Source organism: Myotis daubentonii, chromosome 9 (assembly GCF_963259705.1).
Source record: "Myotis daubentonii chromosome 9, mMyoDau2.1, whole genome shotgun sequence".
NCBI lineage: Eukaryota > Metazoa > Chordata > Mammalia > Chiroptera > Vespertilionidae > Myotis > Myotis daubentonii.
The window spans coordinates 66,553,907-66,579,807 of record NC_081848.1 but is presented as its reverse complement, the minus strand read 5'-3'; the positions used below and the strand labels follow the sequence as shown (position 1 = coordinate 66,579,807).

At 40.1% G+C, this 25,901-nt stretch overlaps 2 protein-coding genes across 3 annotated transcripts in view; both read right to left on the bottom strand.

The window, feature by feature from the left end:
- Positions 1-258: 258 nt before the first annotated feature.
- On the bottom strand, positions 259-1,268 carry LOC132242251 (olfactory receptor 5B21). The gene has a single exon (XM_059711153.1). The coding sequence runs from the start codon at positions 1,263-1,265 to the stop codon at positions 315-317; it is 951 nt and encodes a 316-aa protein (XP_059567136.1). The 5' UTR covers positions 1,266-1,268; the 3' UTR covers positions 259-314.
- Positions 1,269-20,897: 19,629 nt separating this feature from the next.
- LPXN (leupaxin) overlaps positions 20,898-25,901 on the bottom strand; it is a 32,437-nt gene continuing 27,433 nt past the window's right edge. For both annotated transcript variants that reach the window (XM_059709281.1, XM_059709282.1), the window contains 2 exons: positions 22,370-22,518; positions 20,898-22,042 (listed from right to left, as the gene is read on the bottom strand). In XM_059709281.1, the coding sequence (XP_059565264.1) occupies positions 21,773-22,042; positions 22,370-22,518 (419 nt within the window). In that variant the 3' untranslated portion in view covers positions 20,898-21,772. The remainder of the gene's footprint in view (positions 22,043-22,369; positions 22,519-25,901) is intronic.

Sequence of the window (25,901 nt, the reverse complement as noted above, 5' to 3'; positions counted from 1 at the left end):
AAATGGTAAGAATTTTAATAGTGAGTGGAAATTTTTTCCCATTAAAAATAGGAAGGGGAAATTCAGTGCATTCAGCTTGTTTTCATCTTTTGCTTTAAACCATGTCAAGAAACAAATGCAAGAAGGATGTAAATGTCCCATGCTGCCATTCACCAAAAATAAAATTATCTTCCTGAGTGAGACATTTCAAAGTGCTGCTTTTACAACATCTCCTAATAGCAGAAGTAACCACTCTTTTTGGAAAAGAAAAAACTGAAATCTATCAAACCTCAAAAGTCATTAAGGCATTTAGGTATGATATTTTAGGTATCTGCCTATTTCCTTCTCACACCTAAAGATTGGGAGTGAAGTATGTTGAGCATTTTCCAGAGAGCATTTTTCACTTCTTTGTTTCGAAGGCTGTAGATCAAGGGGTTCAGCATGGGAACCACCACCGTATAGAACACAGATGCTGTTTTGTCTGTGTCCATGGACTGGCTGGAGCTGGGCTGTAAGTACATAAAGATGACTGAGCCATAGAATATGGACACTGCCATGAGATGCGACGCGCACGTAGAGAAGGCTTTCTTCTTTCCTTCAGCAGAATGTATCCTCTGAATGGAGATGTATATGAAGAGGTAAGAGATGAGAATGACCAGGAAGGTGAAAAAGACATTAAAGCCAACAACACAGAAGACAAACAATTTGCTGATATATGTGTTGGAGCATGAAAGAGCTAGGAGTGGGGGAACGTCACAGAAAAAGTGATTAATTTCATTAGAACCACAGAAGGAGAGTCTGAAGGTATTTGCCGTGTGGATGGAAGCATTGAGGAAGCCACAGATATAGGAGCCGATTGTCAGGAGGGCACACACACCTGTGGTCATGGTGCTGGTATAATGAAGAGGCCTGCAGATGGCTGCATGGCGGTCATAGGCCATGGAGGCCAGGAGGTAAACCTCGACAGTGGCAAAACCCACAAACAAAAATAACTGAGCAGCACATCCATTGTAGGAGATGACTTTGTTCCCTGACTGCAATGCAGCCACCATCTTTGGAGCTACAGCTGATGAGTAACCCAGGTCTACAAAGGACAGATTGCTGAGGAAGAAGTACATTGGAGTGTGAAGGTGGGAGTCTGAGTGGATTATCACCAGGATCCCACAATTCCCAACCAGAGTAATGAGGTAGATGAACAAAAATACCAGGAGGAGGGGAACCTGAAGTTTGGGGTCATCTGTTAATCCCAAGAGGATGAACGTTGTCACTTCTGTGCTGTTCTCCATTGAGGTCAACTTGAGTTTACCCTGGCAATTAAAGAAGAGAAGCCAATGAAACTCAGATGTACAAGAGGAATTTTGGGATATTATTGTCAGGAAGGGGGAGAAATCCCCCCTCTACCCTTCTTAAGTTCCTACAGCTTGACTAAGAATAAAATAATAACATTGATGGAAGACTAGATTAATAGGAGGAAAAACAATTTAATATGTGCACACAAGAGAACCACAATATGATGCTCAGATCATAAAATGAAACTCAAAGAAATGATCAAACTAGGCACCCTTTTGTACTTTTTTAGACAAAGAGACAATAAATTTATGAGAAATTGACAGGGCAAAGTCAGTGCTCACTAGAAAGGAATCTAAGGAAGATTGGGCTTGGGTAGTAAAGGTTATGAAGTGTGTTTATACAGACTTTTTCAACTCTGACTTGGGAATTTTTTAGTATAATAAATTTTTTATATATTTATTTTTATATAAATAATATTATGCATAAACAACTATTACCTTTTTGTTTATGGAGCTAGATTCTCAAAGTCTTTTTAGTTTTGTTTTCCAAAGGCCAGTCATATTTTAAAAATAGGAGGATGATTGCTCAACTAGAATCTAATAAGATTACAAGTAGTCAGAAGCCTAAACTAACCAGAATTTTTAATGATGCACATATTAGGAATGATAAATGATTAGAAAATAACAGTTATTCTTTTAAGAATGAATTATTATATCAACACTGACAAAATTTAGCTCATTTTTCTACCTTCTAAAAATCCAGATCAACCCTAGCTCAACTGAACTTCAAAGAGCCTTAGTTAATCTGCACTCTGGATTTTTTTTAAGTGTTGTGATGGGGTCGTCTCTCAGCCCTCAGGAATGGAGAGGTCACCTATCACATAGAGATTTATTTTCTGCATTTAGAGAGACAGAGAGCTCCTCCCATTCCTGCTGCTTCTCAAATCATTTTAGTTTGAAATAATCAATATGCCATTGTGGGATATCTTGGGGTATAACACTCTGGGCCCTGACAATATAAAAATAGAAAACTAATATATATTAAGAACGTACTATGTGTAAGGTACATGCCAGACCCTTTCATTATATAATGCTGTTAGATTGATGCTATTATGCCCATTTTATAGATGAGAAAGTTAAGGCTTTGGGAGCTTAATATTGACCAAAATAACCTAATCGTTAGAGGTCAGACTCAAAGTTCACATCTTTATATTTCAAAATGCAAAGCCCATGCACTCAGAGTTTGAGTTTTTCTACTTGTTTACATCACATAAAACAAATTATGATGTGTCTGATAGCATCATTGTTAAGATTTTATTTATTTAATATCTATCCTATCTAATAATAGAGAAACATGGTAATTAACCATAACTTCGCTACCCTTCCCATTGGCTAATCAGCGAGATATGCAAATTAACTGCCAGCCAAGATGGCGGCCGGCAGCCAGGCAGCTGAAACAAACATGAGGCTTGCTTGCTCCAGTGATGAAGGAAGCCAAGGTTCCCCTCCTGCCGCAGCCCAGCTCGGAGCTCCGGATGCAACAATGTTGCAATTATAGAACCTAAACAAACCCCACGTACCTGCTTTCAGCCAGCGCGGCCTCAGAGCTTAGAGCGGCCAGTGATGGCAACAGAGTTTCAATTATAGAATCTAAACAAACCCAGATACCTGCTTTCAGCCGGCAACGGCCTCAGAGCTGGAGCCGGCTCTCAGCTCCAGTGACAGCTATAGAAGGTAAATAAATCCCAGAATAAAAAAAAAAGAAAAAAGAATAGGCTGGGAGCTTCAGTTGCCCACCAGCCTGAAAACAGCCCTCAGCCCCTCACCCAGACTGGCCAGGCACCCCATTGGGGACCCCCACCCTGAAGGGGGTGTGACCAGCTGCAAACAGCCATCATCCCCTCATCCAGGCTGGCCAGGCACCCAAGCAGGACCCCCACCCTGATCTGGGACACCCTTCAGGGCAAACCAGCCAGCCCCACCCATGCACCAGGCCTCTATCCTATATAGTAAAAGGGTAATATGCAAACTGACCCTAACAGCAGAAGGACTGGGAATGACTGATCACTATGACACACACTGACCACCAGGGGGCAGACGCTCAATGCCAAAGCTGCCCTCTGGTGGTCAGGGCGCTCTCACATGGGAGGAGCTCTGCTCAGCCACAAGCCAGGCTGATGGCTGCCAGTACAGCGGTGGTGGTGGGAGCCTCTCCTGCCTCCTCAGCAGCGCTAAGGATGTCCGACTTCAGTTTAGGCCTGCTCCTTGCTGGCAAGTGGACATCCCCCGAGGGCTGCCGGGCTGCCAGAGGGATGTCTGATTGCCATCTTAGGCCCAATCCCCTGGGAAGCAGGCCTAAGCCAGCAGGTGGTCATCCCCTGAGGGGTCGCAGACTGCGAGAGGGCACAGGCCGGGTTGAGGGACAACCCCTCCCCCCCGAGTGCAAAAATTTTTGTGCACTGGGCCTCTAGTATATATATAAAAGCCTAAGTGACCAGTTGACTGTTCAACCAGACAACCGATTGCTATGATGCGCACTGACCACTAGGGGGCAGATGCTCAACATAGGAGCTGCCCCCTGGTAGTCAGTGTGCTCCCACAGTTGGAGTGCTGCTCAGGGAGCTTACTGAGCAGCAGTGGCAGCAGGCACAGCAGGGCTGAGATGAGCAGGAGCAGCATGGCACCTGGCCCAGGCTCCGGCTTCTCCCCAGCTGCCTGCTGCTTCACGCAGACCAGGCTGAGTGACCCCACTGGTGCATGAATCCATACACCAGGCCTCTAGTTTTAAAATAAAAAAGAGAATAGTATAAAGTAAAAAGTACAAGTCCTCCATTCCTTGTCTTCTTATTTCACTCCCAAGAATATAGCTTCTATGGTGATTTCCTGACATTTTCTACACACATATAATTATCTGGTATTAATCATAATAATCACTCACTATATCCCAAGCATTATTCCAAGGGCTTTACTGGTGGTTAACTCATTTAATTTTCACACCAATTTTTTGGGTTGATTTTTTTATTTTTCTCATTCTACACAAGGAGTAACTGTACAGATGAACATAATCCACTCCCTCATTTCCAACTTGTCACCTTCACAAACAATGCCCCATAGGATAAAACATGCAAACAGAGCATTTTGCTTTCTTATTGGGTTATATATATCCAGCTGTCAGTCTACATTACACTTGGTCTCTTTTTTCTGGCTACTCTCTGCTCCTAAAGTGTAGTAGCTTTTAGATGGGGACTGGAGAGCTATTACTATAAAATGATGATAATAACAAGAAGAAGAAGAAGAAGAAGAAGAAGAAGAAGAAGAAGAAGAAGAAGAAGAAGAAGAAGAAGAAGAAGAAGGAGAAGAACTACTGTCCAAAGTCAGATAACTGGTGAGTGTTGGAAGTAGAATTCAAACCTTGGTCTGTTTGATATTAAATCTAGAGCTCTGAACTACAACATTTAATGTCTTTATGAGTTTACCTTTCAACAATGATTTAACTGAAAGTCATATTTATATATTTACATGGAGATAGATATATCTCCACATCCTATCAGAAGTCTTTGTTATTGATCCTGGTTACTTACCATTAAGTCCTTCCTTCTCTGCTCTCTCAAAGCACACAAGTCTTGGTTGATTATCACAGTTTGTTGGACAACCACCCAGCTCCTTAATGGGTCTTAAGCCCGTTGGGATAGAGATGTCTTCATCTCCTCTGCCCACCAAGCCTACCATGGTCCCTTGCACACATAAATAAATACTTGGAAGAACATCAATAGCAAAGTGTTTAAACAAATTTTTCATGCTAACTCTACAACAAACAGCTGATTGTTCTCTTGTCTAGCTGGATCCAAGTTTCTTGCCAAAATATTAGCTTCAACTTGTGGTATGAAAAATATTCAGAAGTAAAATGAGATTGGGGATGGGCTGGCCTGGAGAAAGGCTGGTGACCTATTTCTAGGGTACTGTCTCTCATTGTTTTTCCTCAGATTGAGGTGTTTATAGGCCTTCCTGTTCTTGGTCACAGAGTGGATGGCAACAGGCCTAGATAAAGGAGGAGAGGAAAGATGTGGAGAAAGGAGAGAAAACAAGAAACAAGGGACTAGAAGGAAAAAAATGTTTCAGCTCTGCTTGACCTTGGCTTACCTTGGAAAGAAACTGCAGTGATCAGATTGGAAGGAGCCTTTTCTATACCACAAAAAAAAGGGGTGGGAATGGGGATGGGGTGGGGCACAAAAAGGGGGGGGGGCACATAGACAGGGTGGGGGTGGGGGTGGGGTAGCCCAGCCTGTCCTGCCAGGACAACAATTACACACACAGTATGTGGCTGGCATCCTAAGAACTGGCTCAACCAACTTGTGAACCAGCACTGTTCAGGAATCAGGATGACATTCCACTGCTCGTTCCCAATGTTTCACCTAAAAACCACGTTCCAGTGAATACCCTCAGACATGTCTTCTCACCTCTCTTTCGTTTTCCTTAGGATAAATTCCTAGAATTCTATACTTTTCATCTGCTTTTTGTTTATTGGTCGAGTTCTATCCAATAATGTACCAATTGACTTTCTAACCAGCAGAACTTTCCATTACATTTATCCAGTCCTTTTGATTTTTTTTTCTTTTGACCTTTAGCATATGCATTACTCCCAAATTCTATGGACACAGTGTTCTATAATCTTTGACAAGTAGTTTCCTGATCTTACCTATTAGAAAACTGAGGTATGTGATGTCCTTCAAGGTCACACAATTACTTAACTGCAATAGCTATACAATGCTACAGAGCAGAATTTCTCAACCTTGGCTCTATTCTTTGGCTGGAGGTGGGGTGAGGACAGGGGAAGGGAGGCTGTTCTATGCATTACAGGGTGTTTAGCTGTATCCCTGCACTCTACCTACTAGATGCCAGTAACACCTCCCTTCCCCAGTTGTGACAACCAACATTGTCTACAGACACTATCAAATGTTTCCTGGGGCGGGGATAGGGGAAGGCAACAACTTCACCCCTGGTTGAGAATTCTAGAGTCTTTAAAACTCTGTTTTCCCTTCTTTATATAATCCACGAGTTACATATTTTATATATTTTACAGCATACATATATATTTTATACCGGCCAAATATTGCTGCATTGATGGAGGGAGTCCAAGAAGAGAAAACTCCTTGCCGAATACTATGATTCTTTGACTAAAGAGATATTCACCCTCTTACCTCATAAACCAACCACTTTCCCAACACAAACTAGAATAAGTGACCTGGGAAAACTCCAAGAATAAAAGACATGGATTCTGAATTCTATTCCAAAACACCTTCTCAAATGCTTATTCAATCAATTTCCTTGGTTAATACTGACCACCCAGTTACATTCAGCTATAGGTCTGATTTCTAACAGTTATCACACACTGCCTATATTGAACTGCCCCAGATTGCCATCTTCATACAGCAGCAATTAATACTCAAGGGATGGTCTATGTCCTCTTGATGGGCAACTCTTCCCACTATGCACTGCAGTCACTGTTAATAATTGTGCCTGGATCTAGAGCAGAGAGAAATCTGGAATCATGCAGAGAGAGGAAAGGCCCCAACCCAAATCTCATTTGCTTCTGCTGCTGGTGTATTTCCTTCCATCCAAGTCCTGCCAAGGCCAAGGTCTACTGCATAGGCTGAAAATAAATATCACAAGGAGCCTCAAATGAGTAAAGACATTTTGAACATATTTGAAGATAATACATGTTGGACTGTTTTATTGAATAGCAAATGAGAAACTGTGTTAAGGGGTTATAGAAATCTAAGCCACCAAGATAGACAGTCTGAAAATAAAAGTTTTATCAAAATTGTTTCCAAAGGGATTTGAAGAATTACCCCCCCCATCCACACACCCCAGTCATCACATTCCATTTGGGGAGTTCCAAAGAAGACTCTTAGTAGAAAACTATCAGACTAAATTCCATGAAGAGACAAAGTTGTCGCTGTTCTGTCAATCAGTATTCATGGCCTAGACTAGTGCCAGGCATATAGATTTTTAAATATTTGTTAAATGAATGAATGGACTAGAAGCTGAACCGTTGAGTTAGAATAATGGTCTAAAGCTTAACAGCTGTGGGACTATAAGCAAGTCAAGTTCTTTCCATTAATAGAGGATTAGTAAGATAAAATATGAAAAAAATCAAGCCACTGTGTGGCCTATGGTGGGTTCTCAACACAAACTAATTTATTTATCTTATTATTAACTGTTGATTGATCATATTGACTTGGTTCCTGGGTTTTATTCATGCTAGTTGGTAGCAACATTCTAACTAGCAATGACTATGTCCCTTTCTATTTAAGAAAATGTGACCTGAAATTACCTATGGGAGGCTTACACTATCTTGATTTTTATAAGATTGTGGCAGAGGAGAGTGGGGAAAATAGAAATGAATCATTTTTATACCGACTTCTGAGCCCTTTTCTCCTAGACAAACCCATTATTTCTGCCCACAGTGTGAAGAATGCAGCTTTAAAAAAAGGTCAGGGAAAACATACCTCGCTCCTTGGGAATTGTGAGATCTTAATTTAGAGCTGCCTTCAACTACTGGACTTTTTGAAGTCTGAAAAGGAAAAGAAAAGCTGTTTTGGTTTCTGAGGACCTCAGATTTCAAAGAGGAAAAGTTTACCTGAGGCTGTGTGGTAAAAGCATAAAGGCATTTCAGCTGCCTTTGCAGTTGGTTTCAGAGTGAATGGTACCAAACTATGTGGGTCCGCCAGAAGCTGGCATCTATGTAGATCTGGGATCCTTAGAGGGAAGGTCTCTTAGGTCTCAACCCCAAGGCGACCTAAGGTTCAGTGACAGTCAAACAAGTAATCAAGTGAGGGGTTGCTTTCCTGAGGGAGTGAAACATTATTATGCCACGGAAGCGAAGGCTCAGGGGGGAGCCCGTTCTTCAGGCTAAATGATTGATGATCAAGTTCCATCAAAAATGCCTTCAAAGGAGCTGGAGGGTCCAACCATTTCCTATTCAACCCACAGAAGAGTATTGCTGTGAGTACTGGGATCCGGCTCTTTCTCTAAAACTAAATGGGGAGAAGTTTTAAAATGCCAAATAGAGGTGATAAACATCAGAATCTCTATTTTGCCTAAACCCAGCTCTGACTAAAGAACCCCACGTTCCTAAGAGCTCTGTGGATCAAAATACTTTCAGAAAAAAATATTTCCCAATCAATTTGGTTTTAAATGAATTTTACAGAAAGCAACAGATTTTATTTCAGCCTCTACTTGAAGCGGTTCTCAACCTGTGGGTCGCGACCTCTTTGCGGGTCAAACGACCCTTTCACAGGGGTCACCTAAGACCGTTGGAAAACACATATATAATTACATATTGTTTTTGTGATTAATCACTACTCTTTAATTATGTTCAATTTGTAACAATGAAAATACATCCTGCATATCAGATATTTACATTACGATTCATAACAGTAGCAAAATTACAGTTATGAAGTAGCAACAAAAATAATTTTATGGTTGGGGGTCACCACAACATGAGGAACTGTATTAAAGGGTTGCGGCATTAGGAAGGTTGAGAGCCACTGCTCTACTGAATTTTCATATACTGGATGCCTTTTATATTTCAGGCCCTTGTTAAGTACTATATGTGTGTTAGTTCACTTAATGTTTGCACAACCCTATGAGAAATCTATTATCTTTCCAATTTTACAGATGTGAAAACTACAGTATATTACCAGTGCCCAGATCTTGGTTTCTAAAAATATCTATGATAATAGAAGCATTATTCCGGACATCATTCTAACGTCCTTCTGGACGAAGCTGCTGCAGCAGGAGCCGAGGCAAAGGCAGTTAGGGGCAATCAGGCAGGCAGGCAAGTGGTTAGGGACGATCGGGCAGTCAGGCGAGCGGTTAGGAGCCAGCGGTCCTGGATTGTAAGAGTGTGCAGGCCAGGCTGAGGGACCCAAACCCTCCCTCCGCCCCTGCGCATGAATTTCGTGCACTGGGCCTCTAGTTTTTCAATAAAAAGAATCAGGGCTTCTTAGAGAAATGACTGATTCTAGAACTAAAGCAGGAAATTACCATATAGACTTGGAACAGCTTGTAGGTCCAGAAAGAAAAGATGCTCAAGTCTGTCTGACTCAAAGTCTATATACTTTTACCCTGTGCCTACTGCTCCTATCAATGTATCTCCAATCAATTATGGGGAGCAGAATCTAGAAAAAATTCTTAATTCCCATAGGGACTCACAAATGCGTGTTCCAGTAAAGCCAGCTACAAAAGTGAAGCTTATTTACCTTTTTTTCTTTCATAATACTATTTTCATGGAAGAAGTTTTTGTTAGAATAATTTTAAAAATAAAAATGAGAAAGGGCCAATTAAGTGGCAAGCAGGTGATAGGAGGCCAAGGATATTTTTGTACCACTCTTGGAATTTTGTAGCATCTAATATCCTGATCCCAAAGACTAGATTTCCTACTCAGTATTGTAGTGGATCAATACAACAACCAAGAAAAAACAAACAAGAGGAAGAGGGAGAGAAATAGTGAAAGAGAAGAAAAAAGAAAGAGAGAAGAAAAGCAAGGAGGAGAAGGAGAAAGAAGTGGGAGGCGGAAGGGGAGAGAGGGGAAAGAAGAGGAAATTTCACCTGTAGCTTGAACACCCTAGCAACTGAGACAATCTAACCCAAATATCTGGCTCTATGAAAAAATTTAGTGCTCTCCCTTATCAGGGTTAAACATTTTAAAAAAATTAAATAGCCTATAAAGACTATTAACATGGCAATGTGTAATGGTCACCTGCTAGTTACTAAATGGATATCTTAGATAAATCATTAATCTCTTTGAGACTCATCAATTCCTCACAGCACTGAATTTATCTTTCTTTACCCTCCCAAAGGCTCTTCAATTCTGGGCCAATAATTCCATTTTGACCTCTCTGGCTCCTTCACTGTTGGCCTCCTTAAAAAAATCAAATAGTGACTTTGCCTTCAAATAGCATATGTTGAGGTTTTGGAAAAATAAAGAAAGGAGAAGCAAGAGGCCAACTCTGACTTTTGAATTAGTTCAAGGCCAGATGGCAATATCTGTCCATCCATCTTCAAGTTAATGCTTCCACCTACTGGCCATTTCGAGCCTTTCATGTGATGAGCTATTTCCCATGGTGCTGGCTGGGAAAAATGAGAGGTTGTCTTCCTCTGAGGCACTAACCAGTAAGTTCATAAAGGAAAAATGCTTTGGACTTAGAAGAGGAATCAAGCCGAAACCGGTTTGGCTCAGTGGATAGAGCGTCAGCCTGCGGACTGAGAGGTCCCGGGTTCGATTCCGGTCAAGGGCATGTACCTGGGTTGTGGGCACATTCCCGGTGGGGGATGTGCAAGAGGCAGCTGATCGATGTTTCTCTCTCATCGATGTTTCTAACTCTCTCTATCTCTCTCCCTTCCTCTCTGTGAAAAATCAGTAAAATATATATTAAAAAAAAAAAGAAGAGGAATCAAGAAGCTACTAGTCCAGTGATGGCGAACCTATGACACGCGTGTCAGAGGTGACACGTGAACTCATTTTTTTGGTTGATTTTTCTTTGTTAAATGGCATTTAAATATATAAAATAAATATCAAAAACATAAGTCTTTGTTTTACTATGGTTGCAAATATCAAAAAATTTCTATATGTGGCACGGCACCAGAGTTAAGTTAGGGTTTTTCAAAATGCTGACACACCGAGCTCAAAAGGTTCGCCATCACTGTGTCTGTCTAAAACTGTTAATTTCATGATCACATTGGATGTCAGTACCTTTTAAGACCTAAGCGATCACTAGTTGTTAAGGTGCACAAAGCACCATAGCCCAGAGGAGATAAGTACAGTCTAGAGCCAGATGCATGGATTCAGATCCCAGCTCCCCCTTCTAATGCCTGGAAGGCTCAGACAAGTCATTTAGCATCTCCAATCCTCTCTTTCTCATTACAGGGTTGTTGTGAGAGTTAAGTTAATAAATGTAAAGTACTTATAAAACAAGCACTATATAAATATGTCTTGCTTTCTAAATATCCAATTTAATCAAGGAATAAACTGAGATTGTTAGAGGTGATCTGACTAAAGCCACTCATTGAAACCTGTGACTCTAAGACTCTCGACTTATTTCTGTTCCTCGATTTCCCCAGAATTTCCTGAGTGTCTGTTGACTCTTCAGCCCCATTCAGGTATCCGCACCCTCTGGATGGCATCTTCATCTCCTTTACTAAGATTGGGGCCATCTAATGTTAATTTCCCCTTAACCTCTCCATTTAAATCAACCTCGTCCTCTTCTGCCTTCCTGTCTCAGGACCTCTCCTCTTTTTCTCTTGCCCCCTCCATCTATACTGTTGATTCTCTCTCTACTTACTTTTGTGAGCTCTCACAATAGCAATTAGTCCCTGTTCTTTATATTCTTCTTTTCTTGCTCCTACCAGACTTAGCCACAAATATGCTTGTTACCTATCCCTTCTCTCAAAACTCTAAAGCTTTCTCCCACCCTAATATACCCTAGTACAGATGTTCCTCCTTCAATTATCAAGAGTAGTCTACATTCTATCTTCAGTCCACTGCAGTCTGACCTCAACTACTTCCACCCTCATTCTACTGAGACAATATTTAAAGGTCACTCCAGAGCCAATTTCACAGATAGGCATCCAGTGTGGTCACACAGGTCTCAGAAAGGCCCCATACTTGCATTTGAATGCCCTGCACTTGCCATCTTCAAATCATTAATAATTTTACCTTTGCACCTGTGTTTTGTAAGTAAAATCCAATGGGATGATGGAGCATGCACGGGAAGCTTGGACCCTCAGCTGCTGCATGGTCTCACCTTCCACTGTCTCTCATTCTTTCTTCAGTCTATGGTGTTCAAAACCCTGATTACTTGCTTGCTGTCTACAAGATAATGTGCAATAGAGCTGGATGGATCATAAAGTCTTCCTTACCTTTCAACTATAACTTCAATACATCAATCCTAAATGAACCAAACTTATGCATGAACCATGACAGTGTGTGAACTAGAAGAAAACAGATTTATGACTCAACAAGCAGAAATCATTGACCATGGAGGCCAACTTGAATACATGGACAAAGATATGTTCACCAAGATTCAATTGGAGATCACTCCTCAGCAAATAATGTCTGTGATTGTTAATTAAAAAAAAAAAAAGATTATTTTGGAGTAGAATGACTTTTCATCCCTCAGAGCAGAATATGCGAAAATAAAACTTGAAGTACATCAGTTAAAATAATAGTAACCGGTGAACTGATCAAAGTCTGAACAGTTGCAAAATTAGACTTTAATCTAGAAAAGAGCAGAATAAAAGAATCGTAACTATTGAGTGAAAGGAAGCTGCTGGAAATGAGGACAGAAGTGGTGGCCTGCTCTCCCCGCCAGATCAGGCCCTCTCCTAGACAGACAGAAAAACAGAACTGAGGTTGCTCGCCTCAAAATCATTCTCTAGAAACAGCAGTTTGAAAACATTAAAATTTTAGTAGGGTGTGTATTTACGTGCCTACCAGTAGCTCTGGGATTTTTATCACCTGTGGATATAACAAAATGTAGTGAGTTAGGGATTGGTTAACAGAATGAAGCCACCTAGCTGGAGATCAGATGTGGAATTATATCCTTGCTACTGTATTCTTTTAAGTAATTGCATTTGTAATTCTTTAAGTTTTGGACTGGATTGTGTCCCCACAAAATTAATATGTGAAGCCCTGATCCCAAATGTGTTTGAATTTAGAGACTGGGCCTTTAAAGCAGTAATTAAAGTTAAATTAGGTCCTAACCCAATAGGACCAGTGTCCTTATTAATAAGGAAGAGATACTAGAAAGGCACACAGAGAAAAGGCTATATGAGGACACAGCGAGAAAGCGGTCATCTGTATGCCAAAGAGAAAGACTTCAGGAAAAACCAAACCCAATGACACCTTGATCTTGGACTTTCAGTCTCCAGAACTGTGAGAAAATAAATTTCTGTTGTGTAAGCCCCCAAGTTTGGTGTTTTGTTAAGACAGCCCTAGCAAACTAATACAAGTAACAATGATGATAGGAATTCTCCTGGGAATTTCCATTGAATGATGGTTAGGCCATTGATGGGCAGTGAAAACCACTGCATTGGAAGCTTCCTGAACTTTTTTCGTGTGGCTCTGCTCTGTTAAACAAACTTAGCCGTTCTCTATCTGTGGGAAACAGCTAACTGGATGGGTTTCCTGTGCCACAGAAATCATTCACTCTGGAGCATTACTTTGTCAATATGTTGCTGCAAAGGAAGATTATGAGCTCAAACTCAAGCTCTTCTCCTAATCTTCCAGTATTTTCAGTTCCATCCACTTTCATCCTGAGCCTTTAAACAGACTTCTGAAATCATCCCAAAACAACGAAGGGCCGGCTACAGTTTCACAGTCTCTGTGGAAATGCTAGAAGTTGACTTCTTCACTTATCTCTTGGACTATTTTGCTAATGCCTTTCAGCCTTTCATGTATGGTTCTTGGCAGTTTACAAAGCCCCTTCTCACTTATTATCTTGATTAATCCTCACTACAAACCCACATGGGAAGTATTATTGCCCATGTTTAGCATACTATGAAACTGAAGTTTGGAGAAGATAAATAGCTTAACTGAGGTTTACACAGTTTGTAAGTGGTAGAATCAACATTTGAGTGTTGGTTTGTCTTGTGCCAAGGCTACTGCTCTTGTTACTATCCCCCAGAACAACATAAGCTACAGCCGTGAATCATTGTCCTGCCTAGTGCCCGCACTTGTCCCTTAAAAATTCACCCTGTGGGCCATGTTTCCGAAATGTGCTTCACATTGTTGATATAGAGCTTTATAAAAACAAAAAAAAAAGGTCTTGGGTAAAGACTAAGCAAACCTTGGTTTGGTTCTAGTGTTATTACTAAAATTGAATGATCTGTTCATGTAATAGATAATATTTTCATAAGTAAAATGGAAATAATAATCTTTGTCCACTTCCTTCCTCAATCCTCTCGGCCATTACGGCACTAGATTAATGCATAAAGTAAGCTTCATAGAGCTAGGAAAATTGTAAAGCTTTGTAAATAAATGGCTTACCACACATTCAAAGTATTGTGATTATTAGTGATTTGAATAGCTTTCCAATGAATTTTTTCTTATACGCTTACCCTTTCCTAACTGTCCCCAACAGATGCTGTAAATTCCCCACCCATATCTATTGGCACTTACTGCTAGGTGCATGCTGATGCTTTCAGGCACCTGTGACTTACACTAAGGGCTTTCTTTGACAAGAGAAGCATGTCCAGCTTGCATACAGGCCAGGCCAGAGAAGGCAGAAGTGGGGTTGGGGAGATTGATTGGCATTCCATGTGTCCTACACTAAATCTCAGAGGTTCTCAATAATATGAGCTCCAACTTCATACAGCAGTAACCTGCTCTTTAAAGCATACTGCATTGGCCTGATTCCCTTTGCTATCTTATTTCTCCATTCTTCTACCTGTGTATCCAGAGTTGCCATAATAAATAGACTATTGCATATAATCCTCCTCTCAGGGTCTGCTTCAAGGAAAACCCAAACTAAGAGACAGCATAGGGTAAGTGATAGTTTCCCCAGGCAGTTTGTATAAAGAAAGCAATTTAATGAAAAGACACACCACCACCACAGCCTTCTTTTTTTTTTAAATATATTTTATTGATTTTTTACAGAGAGGAAGGGAGAGGGATAGAGAGTTAGAAACATCAATGAGAGAGAAACATCGATCAGCTGCCTCCTGCACATCTCCCACTGGGGATGTGCCCGCAACCCAGGTACATGCCCTTGACCGGAATCGAACCTGGGACCCTTCTGTCCGCAGGCCGACGCTCTATCCACTGAGCCAAACCGGCTTCGGCACCACAGCCTTCTTTTTCTCAAGAGAGCATGTTCTATGTAACCCTTCCGGTTTCCCATGTTTCTTCCTTTGCTGGAAGCTCTGGAAATTTCAACTTGCCCAACTCACAAGTTCTTTTAGGTATCTTATAACATTCTCCCCTCCTATTTTCCTCTTTCAAAAATTTCACATTATACTAGAAAACTCTCTCTCCTTCTAAGCATCTCACTTTATTTTTACACCTGCAATATTTAATTCATGTCTGAAAATTCAAGAACACCTGGAGTGAGAAAGTCATACTTTCCAAGTGTCATTGGACACAATGAAAATCATCACCATCAACCTCCAAACTGAAAAGTGTCCCTAAGACCTCCTCTCAGATTCATTGGAAATGTCTTCTTTCTCTTCTTTGACCTCCTATAAACCCAATTTTCCTCAAGGACCAACTTTTCAGGATAAATGTAAATCTAATTATCTTGTGATTAAAATTTTTCTTCGTTTTTTATTTGCAAGTAAGACATGAAGATTTTTTAAACTATTTTTATTACAAATACTCAACATTACAGTAACATTAGAGATTTAATAGTTTTCTACGGATGAACACTAGACAAAGCAGCATATGTAACATAACTGACAGCACATTTTTGCATCTTAGAGGATGACAGTACCCTCCCCTTTCCTTACTGATATTGATACACATTATTCAACTTTACTAACAAATTGGACAGGAAAAAGAAGTTTTTATTCTAAATATATCAGCTATCCACAGGATGCCTCAGACTTAAAATATGAAGCATTTCACTGTTCTCCAATTTAAAAGCATTGGGAAGTGATCAGATACTATTTTTGTCTATTTGCTTTTCATGGTGACATGCACATTCTGTGCCACTGTTGAGTGTATTTGTCCATTTATTTATTCATTCTTCTGCAACATGTTAAGCTTGTAAGAGAGAGAACATATCTATTATGCTTACTCAGTTAACTGGTGAAAGATATCCACCTCAAATCAGTTTAAATAAAAAGGGGTGTGCCGAGCCAGCTCAGCCAAGGATTTGAAAGCCTGAGTGAGGGCGGCAAATGGATAAAGAAATGACAGACAAAGAGAATAAGCTGGGTCTAGGCCAGGGGTGGGCAAAGTTTTTGACTCGAGGGCCACAATGGGTTCTTAAACTGGACTGGAGGGCCGGAACAAAAGCATGGATGGAGTGTTTGTGTGAACTAATATAAATTCAAAGTAAACATCATTACATAAAAGGGTACGGTCTTTTTTTTTTTTTTTTTTTTAGTTTTATTCATTTCAAACAGGCCGGATCCGGCCCGCGGGTTTGCCCACGGCTGGTGGATCTTCCTGTGCCTGGCTGAGGCCACAGAGAAAGATCCAGAGGCAAGCTGAGCCTTTATTTTATAGCCAGAGGTAAACAAGGTAGTGGTCACTATAGTTACAATGTTCTTGTGAGTTTCACTTGTTTTGGCAGCACTTGCTACATCTCCCTCAGCCCATTTGCTACCCAGATAAGATCTAGGGAGTGTCATAAGGTCAAGCCTAATTATGCTAAGAGGACTGTGCCCTCTAAGCTGGGACTTGTTTGTGGCTTTGCCAACAGGTCACTCAAAGGCTTAACCCTATAGCCCCGCTCTACAAAGGGGAATTTATTTATTCACATAATTTCCAGTCTGGGATCAAGACACTGATGTGGTAGGATTGAGTGCTCAAAAGAAGATAAAGTCTCATCAGTACTCAACTCTGCTTTCCTCTGTATTGGTTTCTTTCTCAAGCAGGCTCCCCTCTAAGTGATCATAAAGATATTTCTCAGCAGCAATGAATTTTTTATTATTCTAGAGATAGAATCCCAACAGAATGAGAATACCCTTTTCCCAGTGATTCACAAAGGTCCTGGGGAGCAATCTGATTTGCTTTGCTAGGGTCACATGTCTACTCCTGATCCAATCACCTTGGTCCAGAAGAACAAAATAGCTTACTGGTCAGGCCTGACACTTGTATATATTCCAGGAGCTGATGGTAAAGTCAGCCCATCATAAATAACTACATGGGTCAAGCAGGAGAGAGATGTGGTTCCTCGTGGAGAAACTAGACTGAAAAGAAATAATGCTGAGAAGTGCTCCCATTCTATTTCACATCTTTGATTATGTTCAGTCATATTAGTTATCATAGTTTATCATATCTAACAGCAGTAAAATCCAAAATCAAATTGTCTCACCTCCTTCAAGTTCAAGTATAAAGGAAGTAAAATCCTTTGACTTATTGGTGTGTTCATTCTCAGCTGTACAAATTGTTCCAAAAGCACCTATGATCTGAGGTATCTCTCTTAGGAATTGGGGTAGTTATCCCAGGCAAACTCTAGTTATTCCTAGAGTAGTTTTATTTTTGTTTTGTTTTTTAAAAAATACATTTTTTATTGATTTCAGAGAGAGAGAGGGAGAGATAGAAACATTAATGATGAGACTCATTGGTAGGCTGCCTCCTGCACGCCCCCTACTGGGGATCGAGCCCACAACCTGGGCATGTGCCCTTGACCAGAATCAAACCCGGGACCCTTCAGTCCACAGGCCAACGTTCTATCCACTGAGCCAAACCAGCTAGGGCCCTAGAGTAATTTTTGTTGAGATTTGGTGATATCCAAAATACAAAGGGGAGATGGATCATTCCCACCAAGATGCCAGGAAGTCTATGTGATTGTCCAGACTATGAACCTAAACACAATTAGGAGCTTTCTTTGCACAGGAAATTAATTTGGACACAGTGCATTTGATTAATTTAGACACAATCAGGAGGTGGAGCCTCCTACATAAACTGTCTCCTTTCTTACAGAATCAATTTGAGATATTGCTGCTTCCTGGCAAAGTTATACATTTGCAACAAGCACAACTCAATCACCAACTCTTACCTGACATTTCTTTCTTTCTCATCCTGCAAATCCCAGTAGATTCCAAGTTCTCCTTAGAGTGTGTTCTCAGCACTTACATGATGCCCTGATGGTGAGTTTTATCTAGTGAAAGAGCCTCCACAATGTTGTGGGGACAGACTGTCGCTTCTTTAGTCCCATATTTTAGTGGCTGCCACCACTACCCTTATTGAGGACTTGTTCATGCCTAAGACACTTGCTCCTAAAGAAAGTTGTTGCATTTTCTCACCGTTATTTCAGCTAGAAGAGCTCCCTTTTCAGATTCCCAGACTGACGCTGCTGAGGATGCTTCTTATTGCTGTGCCCTACGGGCCTAGGGAAGACCAGTACCTCCGGCCTGGCGTTATTTATAACACCGTTATTCCTGGCTGTCTTCTATTTTTGAACTCTGCAGAGTTCTCAGACATGTTCCCTCGGGGCACTGGGAATATCTATTTGCTTACTTTCTGTATTACCTTGAAACTCAGAAAACACTTTAATATTTTTGCTTTAAAAAAATCTGAAATGTAAAGCTTTTTTTAATTAAAGTATAGTTGACACACAATATTATATTAGTTTCATGTGTACAACATAGTGACATTTATTACAAAGTGATCACCACAAAAAGTCTACTATCCATTTGTCACCGTACAAAGTTATTGCGATATTGGAATAGGTAGTCATATAAATTGAAGATTTGTTGTCTCCTTTCCAGTAAAACCCAGATTTTCTTTAAGTATTCACATCCCCTCCACAAAGTCCTTGTGTTTTCAGGAATTTAGTCCTGCTCCTAACTCTGGGAATGGTCCAGTTTGGTTTAAGCCAAGCTGTGTAGTCCATTCCCGCAGCAAAAATCACTTGCAGGTGAATGACCTAAACTAGCCCAGTTAGGAGAAATCTCTGGGCTTTTCTTGCTAAACTAGACGAAAGCACTCTTTCTCCCTCTACTGGTCATGAAAAAGAAGTTCATGTGGCTGGCAGCCTTCCTACAACCAACGGTAGGAGAGAGAAGTACGTGTCAGAATGTGTACGGCAAAGGACTTGTATGCATGCATATAAGCATAACCAATGGACATAAGACACTGGGGGTTAGGGGAGGCTAGGCGACTGTCTAGGGCGGGGGGGGGGGGGGGGGAAATGGACACATATGTAATACCCTTTGTATTACTTTAAGCAATAAAAAAAAAATTAACTGACAAAAAAAAAAAAAGAATGTGTACGGCAAATAATTGTCTTTACCAAAGTATCACCTTGGAGGATTATATACTTATTCTAAAGAATAATTGGCCAAGAAATTGAGAAATTCCTATTTGAAAATAGAGTTTCCAGTGTATAGCACATTCTTTTAGGTATATATACCTCACTGGTAGAAAAAGCACTGCTCTTTGGGGGTAGCTTTTATTTTAAAAAAATTATGAGTTACTCAGAATCAAGAGTAAATAGGTGATCAGTTTGAGTAATAGTACTTATGGCTTTTTTAAAAGGGAAAATATTTCACTTGCAAGTGGCTTCCTTGTGGCTAAAACATTAGTCCCAAAGGCATCATATCTTTTTGAACAAGTATAACCACTTATATTTATTGTGAGAAGAAAACATCTTCACTTCTTAGTTGCACCTTATTGAACTCTTGCTTTTCTCTGACAATTTAAAATATTTAGACCTACTGAGATTTCAAAATAGCTCATCCTTAACAAAAAGTTTTAGCACCTGAACATTCTTTCTTAAAGGCTAAAACCCCAAGTTTACTTTGTCAAATCGCCCAGGCAACCATGGACACTGCCATATTAACACCTGCATATGACATCATGAGTCAGATACAGTAAAGGGGATGTTTAGAAGCTGAACGTAAATTTTGCTTAGTCTGGTACTCTCAGCCAACCAAATAGAACATGAGGCCCGATGGCTCCCTATCTGTGTGGCCTCCTACATAGCTTGGATGCATTTGAAGTTCCTATAACTGTTACCACTTCCTCTTAACTCTCAAAACCCCTTATCATTCATTCTAACAAATGGGTGCATGTGAAAAATGTATCTGCAAAGGCATTAGATAGCAGGACCCAGATAGATATAATAAAGCTTGGCAAGAATCATTTAATCTATCAGTTCTCCAAGAAGTTCTGTGCTCCTACCAATCTAGACACCAAATCAGTTCTATTTTCAAGAAATACCTTTAGTTAAGGAGTTTTCCACAGTCCCTTAATCTACTTTTTAACAAATAATCCTATGATATCTTTAAGACCGTGATACGAATGATATAGTACAAATCTCATCACTATCTCTTTTGAGTAAGGATGACTCCTTTGAGGCTTACTTGAGGTAGGACATGAGAAGGTAAGATTTCTTTAATAACCTGACTAGCTTTTCTACAACTTTACTTATAATATTTTGCAGAGGAGGAAATAATTAAGTGGAGACTTTCATTGGGGGCTTGAATTTCCTAATCCAAAGTAGAAAATGGCAAATGATCTTTTATAACATCTGTCTTCAGAGATGTTCTAAAAACAGTCACCCTGTTTATCTTCATAAGACAATTGTGATGTTGAGGAAGATGCATTTTCATTTTTTAAAGAACAGCTTTATTGAGATATAATTGATATACAAGAAATCTGGACATATTTAATATATACTTTTTTTTTTTAGTTTAGAGACATGCGTTTATATGCAAATAAAGATTTGCAATGCCCAGTGCAGATACAGGTTTTCTCCTTCAGTAAACAAAGTGATGAGAACAATTTTAAAAGGCTTTGCCATCTTTTAAGATGATTTAATTATCTAAGTGCAAATAAAATAAATGTTATAGGTGCAAATTAATAAAAAAGTTATTGAATAGGAGTCCCTCCTTCTAATTAAAAAAAAAATGCTTATTGTATCGCCCTAACCGGTTTAGCTCAGTGGAAAAAAAAATGCTTATTGTATGGATGTAAACAAGAGGCACGATACAAATGTAATTAGTTGCACAAAGTGCTTAGTTTATTAATATGAGAAGCAGAAGGATCATCTACCAAACTACATGATATTGAGTCATCAAAACACAAGTCACTTGCCCTGGCCAGTGTGACTTGGTTGGTTGGAGTGTCGTCCCATACATCAGAAAGATCGAAGGTTCAATTCCTGGTCAGGGCACCTACCCAGGTTGCAAGATCCATCCCTGGTCAGGGTGCATATGGGAGGCAATTGATTGATGTTTCTCTCTCACCTCAATGTATCTCTCTCTCTCCCTTCCTCTCTCTCTCATATCAATGAAAACATATTTAAAACACACACAAGCCACTTTGTCAATTATGTCAGCACTCAAATTTGTCCAGTTAAAATCTAATACCTCTTGAAAAAGAGAAATACACTGAAAGGAGATGCAAGGAGCTTAAGAGTGCTATCATGATTCCTGACAGCAAGGATAAAGTCCACAACCACAATTGTGGGGAACTGAGTCACATGGAAATATGGAAACTTGAAAAGGAGATTAGATGTGAGCAGGGCCATCATAGGGGTGAAAATGGAGAAATCTGAGAAAACCAGTTATGAAATGAATGTGTGCATGTGGAAAATATATTTGCAGAGGCACTAGCTAGCAGGCTCCAGATCTAAATCCAAGTACCCAATTAAAAAAAATAAGACTAGAAATCTGAAACTTAAGGCTACAAGCCTAACATTCTTTGTTCATCACCTTCACTTTCTCTTAAGCCTATTGAGCAGAAGGTCAGTAACAGCAAATGTACTCTTTCCTCTCTCGGTTTAAATGTTAAAGAGGATCTGGAGGGGCTGTGGGTTCAGCTGAGATTATATTTGGAAGAGCTTATTGAAGCAGGGTGGACAATAGGTCTTGCCATTCTGTTCCCTAAAGATTCCCTTCGACAACTGCGTCAGGCAGAAAGCACAGACGAAGTGCTCAGGATGGAACTTGTGGCCCATGGCACTGATGCAGCGGCCGGTGATGGGCTGCTCACACCCAAAGCAGAGTGTTCCTCGGCGATGATGGTAATGGAGCTCGCAGAATGGACGTCCATCTAGTTCAAAGAAGGAGCCAGTGGAGAAACTGCTGAAGCAGTCCTGGGGGTGGAGAGAAGAGAAAGGAAAGGAAGGCAGATGTCAGGAATAAAACATCAGCAAAGTAAAACTTTCAGCCTAGAAATTTCTGCCAGTTACCTGCCAGTAAGTAGCAGGAATTCACTTGGGTCCTTGACAAATGAAGGCTAGAATATGGCCCACTTGCAAAACAGAAAACAAATGCCACAACAAATGCTGTGTTTCGTGGCTCCTTTAGGAAGCCCACATCAACCCCTCATCCCAAGCCCTGAACCCTCTTAGCAGCTCTGCCTCTCAGAGAGGAGAACCCCTGACTTTCCTTAAATCCAAAAAATAACTGAGTGTACAAACCCCACAAACAAAGCACTCTGGGTGCCAGACAGTGTCCATGGCTGAAAGGTAGTTTTCCAACACCGGGCGGTTGCAGCCCCCACACTTGGGTGAGAACATGGCTAAGAAATCCTTTCGGCAATATGGCTTCTTGTCCTTCTCGTGAAAACCTAGAGGGAGAAAAATCAAGGCTTCATTGTTGCAGTCTGAGACTGGAAGCCAAGTTGGAGGTTGAAAAGAGGCCAATGATTTTAAACTCTCCCAAACTTGGTGCCTTTGTATTCAGAATGGAGCTAATAACAAATACCTACCTCAAAGGGCCATTCTGAAAAATACAGTGATAATGCAGGTAAAGTGTTTCAGTATTGTTCCTGGGTCATCGTGAACACTTAACAATGTTAAGGGCTATTGCTTCTTGATGCTTTAGTATTAGCTATTCCGATAGCCTTGGCAGTTCTGCCCCAGGCCTCAATATGGCTAGCCTCACCTTGTCATTCATAAATCAGCTAAAATATCATCTTATCGAAGAGGCATTTCTCCAGCCTACATCTATCACTTGGTCTTTTTCATTGCCTTTATTTACCATTATCTAAAATCATCTTTGTGGTCTGTCTTTCCTATTGGAACATTAGCTCTCAGAGAAACTAGATTTTGTTGGTCTTGTCACACTGAATCTCCAGTATCTAAAATGGCACTTGGAAAAAACCTGCCTCATATTTAAAAATAAAGAAATATGAAATAATAATTTCCAAATGGATGTAAGATCTAAATGTAATAACTCAAACGATACAAATATTTGAATTAAAAATGGATGTATTCTTCTCTAATCTGGGAATGAAATAAGAACTGTCATAAAATGTCTCAAATTTCAAAAGCAAGTTAAATAATAAATTTTGCTACATTAAAAATATATATGAATGACTTATGCATGTCCAAAAAACACTGTAGGCAAAGCTAAGAGAAAGGACAAAGGAAAAGATTTGTTAATTATATCTCAGAGAAATATAATGAATACAAAGGTCCCTAAATAATTATATGGTTTAGGCCAGCTGGTGTGGCTCAGCGGTTGAGCATTGAGCCAGGAATTAAGAGGCCACCGGTTCCAGTCTGGGTCAGGGCACATTCCCGGGTTGCAGGCTCAATCCCCTCTGGGGTGGCATGCAGGAGGCAACTGATTGGTGATATTTCTCTTATTGATATTTCTATCTCTCTGTCCTTCTCCCTTCCTCTCTCAAATATATGTTTAAAAATAATAATTACATGGTTTCAATTATTGTTTTATAAAATTTATCCCTAAAAATTGAATCAAGTGGAAACAAATTAAACTACATAACAAATTGGTGATATGACCAAGGAAAGGCAATAATTCATTCTAGTGTCCTTAAAACATAGTATTTTGACTGTACAGTCCTACTGGATGAATTCTAAAGACAAAAACAACTACAAAGAAATCTCAATACATCCTGACCTTGACCTCTCTGTGGGACCTGATAGTGTTGGCTGAACCCAACTATCATAAGCCAATCTCTCTGCAAATATGAAAGCTCCACTTGTACCTACTAAAAGAGTGTGAAAGTAAAGCATACTCAGTGGATTGGAAAGTAGCCCACAAAGAACACTATTTCTAGAAATCTATTTTGATAGTAGCAGCCAAATGAAAAAAGAAAAAAGGCAATGGGACCCAAATCAGGTGGCTGAATCTTCCCATGATCTCCAGTCACTGTTTGCAATGCCTTGCCTTGTTCAATGATTCTGTCGTGGAAAAGAAAATAGTTTAACAGACTTCTGAGGCCTATAGATCTAACATTCTAAACTAATAATTGTGTTCTTTTCTCTGAGACAGAGATGAGCTCGCTTACTTTTTTTCACTTTATCAAAGAATTTCTAGAGACTGATCAAGTGCAACTGACTGTGGGCAAGCCTAGTATTTAAGAAAAACAAATCAACATGTACAACCCCTTCCTTGCTTTTTGTGCCCCTATATTTCTTATACATTCTTGTGCATCCATCACATGGTGAGATTACTGGCTGGGCCCCACCCCAGAGTTTCTGATTCAGTAGGTCTGGGATGGGGCCTGAGAATTTTTATTTCAGACAAGTCCTCAGGCGATGCAAATGACCTAAAACTGAGCTTGCCTGTAGGAATGACCCTCATTTGTAGGGTAGCTGGTCATAAGAATGAGGTAGCAGGGAAGTAACAGCCTCTGTGTGAACTCAGGTGAGTCTCAGGAGAGGAATCAAAAGCAATAAGCCAAACTTGCTGTGATACCCCTTGCATATGTTATGCAATAAATTGAGAAAGTTTCAGCACCTACTTGCCTGGAGGCTCTCTCTGGGGCCAATTACCTCTGGAGAATGGATGAGAAACTCTAACAATTAAAAGTGCACACTCTGGTGCAGCTCTTATCCACCAGGGAAATTAGGGAGCACCTGCATGGCCTGGATAATGAACAATTAAAAAGAAGGTAGGCAATGAGGACCTGGTCCCTATGGGAGGGTGTTAAAGCCTGGTGTGCTTAGAAACTTGAGGCTTAAAGAGGAATTCCCTGAACTGAAACAAAAAAATGCAGATGAATTTAATTTCCCAGGAGGCTCAAGGGTTTAGCTGTCATTATAGAAACTCTGTGTGTGACTTGGGTAAGGCAGGATGCTACCTAATTAATAGACTAACCCTATAGTGGGAGGCCCATTTACAGAAAGCAAAGAATAAAAACAAAAATGCTACTCAAAAGGAGCTTCTGATTAGTAAATGGCCTTTTTAATCAGTTGTCTAAATAAATATAGCTTATGTGTGGCTTCATATTTATGTGAAATTATAAATAACCTAACCTGCCTGTCAGTTTAGAAGAGGCCCGAATCAAAAGCAATGATGCTTCCTGGTCATCCTATGAATAGGATATTTTCCTTTTGTGTCTAACTTACATTTCTTCTCGAAATACATCTTTATCCTCTTGTTCTGTTCTCAGGCAACTTCCACATCATAATTATCTCTGGGTTATATTCTTATTTACTATTTACTCAACCCTTAGACTTCTATGGCTACTGGTGCGATATAAATTTACCATGACACATTTCAATATGCTTTAGATTTTAAATCCCAATGAAAAATATGCTTACCTAAAGTGCAACTTAGAAATGAAAGGCCTAATGATTTGTGAAAAGCATTGAACAAGCTTCAGTGAACACGCAAATTACTACAAAGCACTTAGCTAGTGGATTATATCAGTGCTACTCAATCCAGGTCTACTTTCAAATAAAGCGCATCATGTCGTGCCAAGAAAGTGCAAAGTTCCAACAGAAGAGGAATTGAGACTTTGTCAAAGGGCACTTAGGATGTTGTAGAAAAACAAACACGAAACTTGCTAAAATAAGACCTTAATTTAAATTCCAACTCTTTGACTTCCCAATCTTATGACTTTAGGAAAATCACTTTTCCTTTCTGAGGTTCAGTGTTTTCATCTATAACTAGATAAAATGTGAAATAAAATTAGTCTTACACAGTTGTGGATGGGATTAAATGAATGGTAATTAGAAATATACATAATAACAGGCC

Bases quoted from the DNA above. Each gene is read 5' to 3' on its own strand.
- LOC132242251 (XM_059711153.1), bottom strand. From the start codon at position 1,265: ATGGAGAACAGCACAGAAGTGACAACGTTCATCCTCTTGGGATTAACA.